Source organism: Mastacembelus armatus, chromosome 15 (genome assembly GCF_900324485.2).
Source record: "Mastacembelus armatus chromosome 15, fMasArm1.2, whole genome shotgun sequence".
Lineage (NCBI taxonomy): Eukaryota > Metazoa > Chordata > Actinopteri > Synbranchiformes > Mastacembelidae > Mastacembelus > Mastacembelus armatus.
The window spans coordinates 15,138,766-15,151,308 of record NC_046647.1 but is presented as its reverse complement, the minus strand read 5'-3'; the positions used below and the strand labels follow the sequence as shown (position 1 = coordinate 15,151,308).

At 39.4% G+C, this 12,543-nt stretch overlaps 1 protein-coding gene across 2 annotated transcripts in view; it reads left to right on the top strand.

Moving 5' to 3' along the window:
• The first annotated feature begins 236 nt into the window (after positions 1 to 236).
• adam12b (ADAM metallopeptidase domain 12b) overlaps positions 237 to 12,543 on the top strand; it is a 70,676-nt gene continuing 58,369 nt past the window's right edge. For both annotated transcript variants that reach the window (XM_026309901.1, XM_026309900.1), the window contains exon 1: positions 237 to 719. In XM_026309901.1, coding sequence (XP_026165686.1) covers positions 605 to 719 — 115 coding nt within the window. In that variant the 5' untranslated portion in view covers positions 237 to 604. The remainder of the gene's footprint in view (positions 720 to 12,543) is intronic.

The following is a 12,543-nucleotide window of genomic DNA, read 5'->3' as shown; positions in this document are numbered from 1 at the left end:
ATCGCATAAAAATAAATAATGTGTTTGTTTTTGTACTAAAAAAATGTCAGTAATTTTATTAGTAAAATCTCTTGCCTTCCACTTATTGCTAGTTACTTTTTATTCTTATATTAAATTGATAAATGGCTAAAATCCCCAGCCTGCATGTTTGGGATTGGAAAGAGCCGGGCTTTAGGACCCTGAGGAGCCTGAAGCGCACATGGCGAAGTGTGGCAGCTCCGGTACGAGAGGGGATGGCAAGTCCGCTTCACTGCTCTCCAACATCCTCTCATTCTGGCTTTTCTGTCCCTGCCTGCCGTACCTCAACCACACCAAACCCTCCACTCAAAAACATTTAGCCAACACATGTATTGGTATGTTCCTCTACGTTCCGTCTGCTGTAGTAAGGAAAAGTTTTTGACAGCTCATTCTTGGAGTGACAGCCTGTCGCATCTCGTTGGAGTCTTGGGGCTGAGACCTATTTTCAGTCCTTCTTCAAGACACTGCTGTGAACTGCTTTGACCTGTACCCCGTCACCTGTGTGCAGCTTCTGGTCGTGCTGTTTTAAAAACGCAGTCTGACCGGAGCCTTTTCCCCCCGTGTCACCCACCGAGCCTGGGGCATCATGAGAACCTGGAGGCGGTGCAGGAACTTTGCCTTTCTGGTCTTGGCTCTGGACTTCTGGTGCCTGTCCACGGCAGCAGAGAATGCTGACAACACGATTTACAACATACAGGAGGGTGAGTAAATGCAACAAACATTTCTGAAATCTCTTTTTAATGTAGTGTGATCCACAGTTTGGTCAACTTAACATTGATCAAACTGGACATATGTGTTGTTTGGAAGCCTGTTTACACTTGGGTGACTCAGAAAATTAGAAAAGAAATAGAGTTTATATATATATATATAGGGTTTGTTTTATTCACATCTCTGTGCTCAGATGTAACAATAGAGGGAAGTCACACTGCTGTTGGGATGGGCAGATGAGTTTAACATCCAGGAGGATTCAGTTTTATCTTTAGGTTGTAAACATAAACCAAACAGGATGTTGTTTTCATTCAGCTGCTAAATCTAATCTGTTGAATGAATAAGCCAGTGGCAACAGGGTATTGTGTTTCTGCGTGTGTGTGTGTGTGTGTGTGTGTGTTTGTGTGTGTGTGTGAGAGAGAGAGAGAGAGCGACAGAGACAGACACAGACAGACAGAGAGCATCTGCCAAAATGTATGTTTGTGTGTCAATGTGTGTGTGACTGTGTGTGTAGTAGACAAACAAAATGACAAAGATACAGAAGTTAAAAATAAATCTCTACAGATTCACCAAGACTAGTAAGTGGAGATACACCAAGCTACTAATATAAATAAGATTTAAAAGCCACTCTAAATAAATGGTCTCCTAATCTCATATGATTAAAATACAGTGCCTTAAAATGTACTGTACCAGCTAGACTGGATACTCTAAATGTGCAGTGCTCAGGCCTGAGAGGATAAAGATATTTACATTGTACTAAAAATCTATGTTATAGGGCCATATTTTAATATTATGATGTAGTTGACCCAGAAAAAGTTAAATGCAATGCAGGACGACACCACTTCTTAAACTAGTACATACTGTTAATTGTTAGAGTTTGTGCTGCAAACATGAAGCCTTAGGGTGCCTCATTATTAGTACCACACAAATTACAGAAAAAGCCATGCTGTAAATTGGCCCTGCTAGGAGAGTGGTAGGAAGATGCAATTCATGAGATGTTTACCTTACTCATCAGCTCAGTGGTGGGCAAAATAGTTTTAAAAAGTTAAGAAGTGGAGAGAGTATTGAAATAGTGACGTATGTACCAGTTCTTTGATGTTGGCAGGATATTAACTTCAGTTTCTTTTAGAAATTTTTGTCATGGTGGCTTCTCCATCTAGGTGGGGCCCCCCCTACAGCATCTTCATCATGTTGTACTTTGTGAACCAGCATCGAGGGCTTTCAATTTTCAATGACAGTGAGTTTTTTTCAACCCAAACTATAATAGTTCCTTAACTCTAATTAAGTCTCTTTTTTGTCTGAACCCAACTAAATCTTAACTCTAGTGGTGTCAGATCAGAAAACAGTTTTTTAACAGTTATTCGTTATGGTTTTGGAAGGCAGTGTCAAAAGATTTTAACTTATTGATAGGGGCATCAGATCAGAAAACTCTTGCTGTACATTTATATCCCAAAAGGCTAATACAAATCATGCATTTTTCTGACCTAATTTTTAAGTAATTAAATACGTAATGATTTAGTGGCATCTAATGGTGAGGTTGCAGAATGCAACTCTTCTGAGTACCCCTGGTCATCACCTTTAAAGCAAAATATGGTTTGCCGGTCTAGAGCCAGTGTTTGGTTTGTCCATTCTGGGCTACTGTAGAAGCATGGTGGTGCACCATGGCTGCCTCCGTGAAAGGAGACCTACTCACCATGTAGGTTTAAAAGGCTTATTCCAGAGTTAAGCAAATGCAGCTATTGGGATTTTCCAGTGATTACACACTATTTATAAAAACTATAGCCATTTCAGCTAAGAGGTCACTAATTGCACACTGAACCTTTAAGTAGACACATAGGAGAAAGATCAATTTACAATTAAACATAACATAATATCAGGTATTCAAGCATGGGGGAAGAGAAGGCAGCCAGTCTATGTTGACTGTAAAATGGCAGGTATCCATTTAGCCAAAATGGCATGGCTCAACACTGGCCTAAATCCGGCACAACTGGTTGCCTGACTCTAGCCAGGTTTGTAAGGAATGCCCTGCCAGAATCAACTTGGGTCAATGCCATGAGCTGACACTTGTCCAAAGCTAGCATGAGCGCTGCTAACTGAAACATAGTTTTAGTTAGGGAGCCAATCCTTGTCCCAGATATCCCAGTGGCTGTCTATGAGCAGAGGGACACTAAGCCAACATCAAAGAACCAGCAGTGACATAGACCAACTCTTACCCTCTTGAAACTATGCCTTTGTCAGGGCCAGTAAGTGCCACCTGAAGAGACTACTGCCAAAGCCACATATATTCTTTGCCTGCGACAACAAAGCAGTCTTTGCTCTATAGTGGTTTCTAATCAAGAAAATGTGGGGTATGTTGTAAATTTAACTGTCATTTACAAGAAAGGAAGAGGCAAAAAATGAGGAGAAATTGCACTAAATGGGGGAATTCATGGATTCTACATTGAGCCACTAAACTGAACAGCCAATCAGAATGGCCTCTCAGCAATGGGCTCCTATGCCGATTTAATATGCTCAATCGACCCAAAGTCTGCTGATGGCAGTCAGACCAGTGCCAATGGTGTAGGACACACTGCAAAAACTAGGGTGACAGACACTGGCTAAAGGCCAGCTGCTGGCTTGACAGACAACTACTCACATTCACACTGATAGACAATTTAGAGTCACCGTTCAGCCTAACCTGCTTGTCTCTTGATGCAAAAACAATCAAATAGGCTTCAAACCCAGAACCTCTTTGCCGATGGGACAACAGTCCCTCTTGAATATCAGAAAGAATATTTGAAATCAGCAAAGGTTGACTTATAGCTTCTTGAGTGAATATTGGAATAGTAACACATTGCCTGTTCAAAGCCAAAAGACACAGCTGTGTAATTAAACTTTGCAAATTTAATTACACCAATTTTGGATCTGCTCTGTATTTATAAGCTTTCAAAAAAGTTGTTTATATTTACGACTGGACTATTCAGTGCATTTGAAATTGTCCATTTGTGAGTTCTTAAATGAAGTGTTATCACCCTTCAGAGCTCAACTACTTTCTAAACTTCTATAGCAAAAATAAAAGAAGTCCCATAAGGGCACGATTCAAGCAGGCTGTGTTTACAAATCTTTGATGAATCACTCTGTCTGTGGCTCTCTGTCTCTCTTTGTCTCTCCTCTGCATATCAACTGGTTTTCTGGGGGTCTTTTTCTGGGCAGCGAAAACTCAATAAATAATTAGAGACAGAAGCAAATGACCTGGATTAGATTTGAGGATATCATCTGGTCAGAGCACAGGATCAGACAGAATTAATTAGAAAGATTAGAATGTCTGTGTTATCTAAACAAGACTGGTGGAGGGGAGAATAAAACCTGCCCTAATCTCCCTGAAATGCGTCAAAATTCACACACACTCGCTTTGGTCACCGGGGAGCCTCAACCACCTTTCAGCAAGTTTTCTGGGATGTAACTCACATCCACCCTCCAGTGTGTGGTGGAATGTATGGCTGGCTATAAGCAACCCTTTTCTGCTAAAGCCATTTAGTGAATAACCTCATCCTGGTCTGTCTTTCCTTTCCTTGACATTGTATGACATTTTGAGGACAGTCTGGCATTGATTTGTTGGGCACAAGGGAACGGCATACACAGTTACAAACGTCTCCCTCTGTTAAGCATCATTGGTCTTTATAGCCATCAGTGTGATTTAGCTTCCTCCTGCTCATTGCATGGCGCTCTGTCCAAGGATGACAGGATCACAGATATTACAGATAAGCCAGAGGATATGAAGCACCAACATAGCATGCGACACATAAACTTGTCCATCTCAGAGTTGCATACTGCTGTGTGATTATCTAAGATATTACCTTGCATACATGGAATAATGCTCTGAGCAAACCCAGATGGCATGAGTGAGAAAAGCAAGATGAAGGAGAGTATGTCAGAGATGTTTTTAAAACAATAGGAAATCTGGAAAACAGCTGCAGATCATCACCTCTAGAGTCTTGACAGACAGCAGTCAGTCATGGGTGAGATAGATGAGGGTAGGCTCATTTCCCCTCCAATCTGCATCAGCCTTCAGAGAACCAACAGAGACAGGTGCGACAGCAGTCACTACGCTCTCTCATCCACTTATTGTGGTGTTTTAATGTGTTGTATTTTCTGTGAAGCACAGATATTTTTGTGGAACATGCATTTCTCTGAAATATATTGCTTTTTATTTTTTTTTTGTGTTGAAGAGAAAAGAAGAATGGTATAAGGAATAAATGTAGAGGAGGAAGGGAACATGAAGTCACTGCATTTACAATCTATCTGGGAACAGCAAGTTGTTTATTTATGCACTGTGCAGAATGAAATCAGATGTTGCGTTTAAGAGAGGCACACAGGCAATTGTCAGTTCCCATATTTAAAATGAATGAGTGGCTGGAGATGCAGCAGAAGAAACAGGTAGCATTTTGGGTTACTCAAAAGAATCAGTGAACATGAATATGAATTCTTTAGAAGGCCAGTTTGTTTCATTCTTCTCAAGAAATATTGGGTTTTGCCTGGTATGGCTATATCGAGAAAGTGGAGTGACGCAACAACATAAACTGAGTCTGGAGACACACACAGCTTCACAGCAGGCTGGCCCACCAGGTCGCCCTACATCAATAATTTCATAAGAGAAAGGTCATCACGCCTCTGTGTCAGTATATTCACTGTGAGATGTTGTTGATTTGAGTCCAACTGTGCTCTTAACCAACCTTTGTGGTTTGTATAAGCTCTTGATTGAGGGAATAGAACCTGTTATGTGACAATATTGTATGACATGAACATCTTTTATAAAGAAAGACCTGTTTTGCTTTGCCCATAGCAATTTGCAACCTCTTGATCCTTTTGTTTGTTTTGTTTTGTTTTGTTTTGTTTTTCTGTGTTTGTGTATATATGTGTTGTTGGGGTGCACATATTTGAATTTCCATCCAGGCATGTTTTGCAAATTCATGACAAATACAAAACTTGTTGCTGTTTGTGGTTTCTATAAATTGTATTTATATATATATATATACAAAGACCAAAGTAGTCCACCAATCGACCAACCCACTGTTAGCATGCCTGAAAATCCATATTTGTGTAATTTTGTTTCCCACATATTTCGACAGTTATGAGATGGCACAACATGCATGACACATTTCATTTAATCCACAAATCCCCCAAACTGAAATGCCCCAATCTTTGCAGGCAAAGATGGGAATTGGCTTTTCCACTGTTGCTCCTATATGATAGGATAACTGCCCTAAGAAGTCTCCTATTGCTGTTATTTCACTGTGAGCTGATGACTTCATAACTTACTCTGTCAGGCCAATAATGGGCTGGTCTGTTAAGATTGGATCTGGGGTGGTCCCCTGTGGAGTATCAACACCTTCTCAACTTCAGCGCTAATTACTCCAGTGTGTCATCACAAGGGAAGGTGAGTGATGAGAGAGGTGATAAAAGGAGGGATTTTTGAGGCTTACATTTTCAGCTCTTGTGAAAGGCTGTGGAGCTCTTTGTGTCTTTTTGTTCCTCACAACATGTTTTCATTCTGTCTTTCAGTCTGGTCTGTCCCACTGTGAAGCTCACAGTGAAGAAGAATCTCATAATGTTGTTACATGTTAGAAGTAAAATTATAAACCCAAATTTTTTTCTTTCTGCACCTTATTTGATTCAGCTTTCCAACAGCTATGTCTGTGTGGTGGTTAGTATGGCCACTGGGCTGTTCCTCTCTCTTCCAGAGTTACTATAGAGTTTTGCTGCTGTGTTCCTGTACTTGGTGCATTGTCTGTGCTGTGTTACGAGAATGGATGGTGTGTGACAGTGATTGGTCTATTGAGGCTCAAGCACCAACGCCACTGGAGCTCAGGGTCTGCAAATCAGCATCTGCTATTTTATCCAAGGTCCCTTGCCTCCGCCTTTCTATTGGTCTGGGACCTTGATCTGCCACACCAACCAGTTCTCCACTACCCAGTGGTACAACAGTATTTAATGAGCCACTTGACACCTTCATGTGCAACAGTGCATATGTATTTCAGTTTGCATTTTATATTTTAGTTTGGCATCAGGGCCTGTGTTAGTTGTATGCTTTGTATATGGCAGTTTGTTTCTTTCCTTCGAACTGGACAATAAACATCTCAACGTCATTAATACATTTTAGGTTGAAGCAGTGGTAGAGGAGTCAAACTGCAGTGTTCATTCAATTCACCCAATCTTCAATTTAATTAAGAGGTGTAATGCTAATATGTGCTGAAAACTGACCCTACTACTTACTGTATGCACAAGTAACACTAATGGTAAACTAAAGCAAGGTTCAATCAGGAAATAATTTACTGGCTTGATAAAAGAGAAAAATTGATCAGGAGTGTAATTTTTTTTTGCCCCAGTGGAAGCTAAATGAAAAGATTTGTCATTCTGACAGTGTGTTTGTCTATCACTTTTGGTCAAAAAATAAAATCTATGGGTTCCTTTCTCATGAAACAATGTCTGTGGTGATTAACTCAGAAAAAAGGCTGGTAGACCCAGGCAATTTTTAAATCTAATAAAATAAAATTTAAAAAAAACACCAAGATGGCTTTCAGAGTTTGCCTTTGAAGATACATGTAAATTATAGCTGTGTCCAGTGTCTTCTTGAAAATACTGTAATTTTTGTCCTATTGCTGAAGAACATGAACCAGCACAGAGTGGGCTAGTCACTTTATTATACTACTTAAGTTGAAATGCAGAGATGAGGAATACATTTACACTCTGCAGTGAAAAGAAGCCTGTATGTATATTTCACTGGGGGACTTTTTTTATGAGTCCAAAGAGTCTTTTAAGTTGCTTCCAGCATCAAACATCAAATCATATGCCGCAAAGCATCCAGCACTTAAGACAGACACATGTACAGATTCTCAATTTTTTTAAACAATTCTTTCTACTCTTGCATGTCTTATTAGTCTAAGATCATCATATTTAAGATGAACTGTGTCAGCAGTTTTGTACTGTTTATAAAAACAAAAAAGGATTCATTGGTATCCACTTAACAGAAGGAATTTTAAATGATCGCTGGAGGAATAGTGTTTGCCATGAAAGGAAACGCAGCCCTTATTGTAATGCTCAGTTTCATATTAAAACATTACTTACTGTGACAACCTGATGTTGTAGATGGCCTAAATATTATATTGAAGTCTTTGTATTTCTGAGTCACTCTGACTTCCTTCTAATTAAATAAATGTAAGACAGCCTAATGGATGTTACAGGAGTAGTTTGATGCCATTTTCACTTCCAGGAATGGCCCTGTTAAGATAGTCATGAGCTGTACTCTGCCTCATTTGCCATTCTCTTTGTTGATGCCTTTTTATTTACTATGTAGGTTGTATCAGTTTCTGTGTTTTGGTTCAGTGGTGTTTTCATATGCAGTCAGTAATTGGATTTATGAAAGGTGTCTGTAGCACTCCTTTGCTCTATTTTTATCTAAAATGAAAAGGTTTGCTGTGTTTTGGTATCTTTAATTTTCAGATTTCTTATGCAAGCGAATGTACAATCTAGAGCTAGTGGTGTAGGCTTTTGATTAGTCTTGCTGATACTGTTTTACTTAAAAAAACAGAGATGTGTCATGTTTTAGTTATTTTTGCCTTTGCCAAGAAACATTAATCCTTAGTACACAATTTTATAACTGTAAAATGTTTACAGTTTAGTTTATAACGTGAACCTTATACAGTTATAATTTAAATAAGCAGTAGTGTTGCTCAGTTGTTGAATGTAAAAAACAAAGTTCCTGAGTTTCTGAGAATCACTTACTGAAGCATTGGTATTTATCTGATGTCAAAGGATCATTATGAATCGAATCAAATTAAATTGATTCTGGAGTTTGTTAATTGAAATCTAATCAAATCAGGGGATTAGTGTCAAATCTCCAGCCCATTTGCTGGCTGTAGCTTCATATTTAAAAGACCTATATGAGAGTCTCGTGAAAAAAAAACAGCATTTCTACAAATCTTGCTGCAGGTATGTCTGGCTAGTTAAAAATACAGGGATCTTAGAATGGTAAATAATTGAGAAGCCTACATTTAAGAATTCTTTTATGAGGTTTTTAAGTGTTAATCTGCACAGACCTATTAAACCCCCCTCTGCCCCCATCTACAATGAGTGTCAAAAGGGCAGACAGATGTTATAAAGTTCACAAAGATAGAAAACATTGAAATGACAAAAAGCATGAAGGAAAGAAGAAGTCAGTTCACGGCAATAAGAACACCTACCCCAGGCCCATGGAGTTAGATTTGGCTCCATGCCTTGCCATTTTGTAATCAATATGTATAATCAATACAGTAGGCACTCCTAGAAATGGTTCTGGGTTAGATCCAGACTTCCATCAAATCCATTTGCAGTTGAATTCACCTCTGCTGTGTGTTGCTTGTCAAGGTTTTGGCACAAGACTTTTATTTATTAAAGACATCTGTTCTTGTGTATAATCAAGGCATTTCCATCTTCCTTTTCCTGTCTAAAAGATGCTCTTTCACTAAATCACTGTTGGCCAAGAGTCACCTTTTGAGGACATCCACAGACACATCACAGGAGTTTGATTACAAGCTAGGAGTGCTGGTTTTGCAGCAATTGTTCGAACATTACATTTTTGCCTTCTTCAAATCCATAATAAGGGTTGTTATCCTCTGATCAGCTGTTATTAAAGGTTTGAGGTCTGTGCTGAGAAATAATACATAATACAGTTTCCAGGGTTACATTTTGTGTCCTCGCTTTTAGATCTGACCTCTTGAGACCAACTGAGCATTAAGAGTGTTAAATAAGACAATTTCTTAATATGACTTAAATGACATGCTCCTGTAGAAGTAACTCAGTAGCATAATGAATCATTTCCATAATTATCTAAAACTAAAACTAATATTGTCAAATAAATCTCTATACTTTCATTCAGTGGTTGGTCAAAATTTCTGTTTTTTTCTGTCAATTTAAGGACTTCTCATTCACGGTGGCATAAAAGTTCATTCCCTACTTTGGAGATAGCCCTTGACAAAATAATGTCACTTATAAGGTGCATGCAAATGCACGTGTAATGTCCCACTGTGATGTTAACTCTCATATAGTCCCTGAACAGCTTTCCTATATATTAACACGTCCTGCTTTGACCTAGCATCTTTCCATTGTTTAATCTGTTGTTCATCGCAAGAGAGGGACTCTGTTGTAATATTGACAAGGTAGCTGGAGTATTAGGTGTGAACGGAAAGCAGTGTTTTGTATTTCTACTATAGACTAAAGGGAATGCAGATGCTGCACAAATGCATTTTACAGCATGAATTGTTGCCCCTTGCTTTAGTCAACCCCATGATATATACCCTTCTCCTCCAAAAGTGTAAGAGTGCGTAATGAGGCTGTGTCCATTTGACTGAAATAAGTGCAGCTCACAGTGTTTGTTTATATTGTTCTCTCTGTCACTTCCCTGCTGAGTAAAGTGGACATCAGCCCCTGTTTGAATCCACATTACCTACCAGTTAATGAGTAATACAATTCATGCTTGGGGTGGAATGCTAAATGGGCAGAAAAAAATCGCCCTTGTTAGAACATGAAAATTGAGTTAGCTTTAAAAGAGATCTGGTTTGCAAGGCTATTTAAAAAGAGAGTGGGGGAAAGATGTTTTTGGCTGGTAAACAGAACTTGTGTTTGTGTTTTAGATGTATGACCCGCAGCTGATTCTCTCTTGTGTCCAATGTTGGGATACTACTGTGGTTGGCTTAGCAATCAAGATACTCTGCAGAAAACATATGGGATTAGCCCAGTTTTAGTTTGAAATTTCAAAGCTTCCTAAATAGGAAAAGCCCATGAGAAAGATCATAAATGTCATATTTTTTACTGTTTGGAGGAATGCTTCATTTTGGGGAAAAATGACAGATACAAATTTTAATCTAGCTAATACTGAGGCCTATTACACATGAAACCTTGACCAGACATTTCACAGTATGCATCTCCCTTGCACACACCGTACACCTGCAATTCACTCATTCACAAATTAAAGGGGCCAGTGTCCTTCAAGCAAATTTCTTTTTAGACCATTGAAAGGTTTGTGAAATCAAGTGGACTGGGAGGCTATAGAACTTTTGTAATTTTTTGAAATCAGCAATCTAGCAAGCCTACTCACTTTATGTAGCAAATCAGAAAGTTGCCTTCACACTACGTTTCATCACCTGTTAACAAGCAGGTCAAAAATTGTGCAGTTCATTGTCCCTCAGCCACCCAAGCCCCGGCAAGTGCTCACTCCAAGAACAGCAAACAAACCATTGCCTTCAGATTTTGTTGGACACATCTCTGAGCTAGTTTGTTTTCTCCTCCCTGAATTGCTATTGTTTAACACAAATGCATTCACTATCAAATCTAGGTAAATTTTGAATTTTAGTGAAAGCATTGCATTATCTTCATTAGCAAGATGCCTAACTTTCCTTTTATAGATCCGTTTGAATGGTACTCTAGCAAGAGCCCGTGGCCTCAGTCATGCTGTGCCGTCTGTCTAACGTGGTTTTCATGCACCACTAAAATCAACAAAGTGCCATCGGGACATGTTCAAATACCCTATTAAATATAGGAGGCTCCTTTTATGCCCTTGTTAGCTTATTATGTGCACTGTGGATTATTGGAGAGTCACATTGAGAGGACAGTGCAAATGCGTCACAGATTGAAGTTGTAAGAAATGCAGTTGTGGTGGGGCCGGAGTCATTGCTGAATTTTGTCAGTCTTTTAAGAGACAGAGCACTTCAAAATGAAGACATCTCCAGTTGGGAAGATGAGTAAACAAAATATGTCAGACTGTAATTTTACTGCACAGTGTACTAGCCTGCTAACCTTTTGTTAAATCCTGCATGATGTTACACATGCCACATGCAGACATGCATGCATTATGTGCATTTCTCAGGGAATTAGGGGCCAGGCCCAGACCCTAGATGTGCACTAATAGAGATGCAGCACAGACTGTCAGTCATCCTTTGGTGATAACAGGAATGTAAAACCTCAAACAACCTCTCCTCTCTCCTCTAATATTTTTTCTCTACTCAGTCTCCAAAGGTCTTCTCTGGGTTTGTAACATTTATTGGGCTTCACAGGAAGTCTGATGGGCCTGCCACAACACAGACAGTAAGGCCACTGGAGCATTGGAGACAGCCTCAGTTGTCTGTGGGAGATGAGATATATGTAGGAGAGCTTAGAGAAACACTAAGAGCACAGCTTGAAGTCACTGATTGGGTTCATTATTTTTCTTCCTATGCTGCACAGTATATACTTTCTATACTGTTTGCCTCCCAAACCAGCAGTATTTTAAGAGCTAATTAAAATAACTGGCTTGTAACTTTGCAAATTCCACACAAGTTTAAAAGAGGCGTAAAATGATATGTTTAAGAGAGAAAGTGGAAAAGAGGACAGCAGCAGAGAGACTGCAGTGCCAGTTTCTGACCTACTATATGAAGTGAAAGAGGAAAAGAACAATTTCATCACACAAGATGTTTGTTTGTTTTTTGTTGTTTTTTTTTTTTTTTTTGGTAATGGCATTCCTGTCTGGAGATATTGTAAAGCCTGGGTTCCTTATAAACTGTGTGCAACTATCTGTTATTGATGGTCTGTCGGTGGCTGTAGTCCTGTTGCAGGAGGATCTTTGGGGGACAGCACATTTCCTCACAGGAACAACAGTGGGCTTTTACCCTTTTCTCAGCAGCACAGTCCACAGTCTTTTAATAGGGCTGCGCCACGTGTCTGAGGCCTCCCAGCTTTGTTTTTGCTGTGTTTTTGTGCCTGAAAACACTATTGCTGTGCTTGAGTTATTGAGGATATTACAGAGCAGTTGTGACCCATATTGCTGAC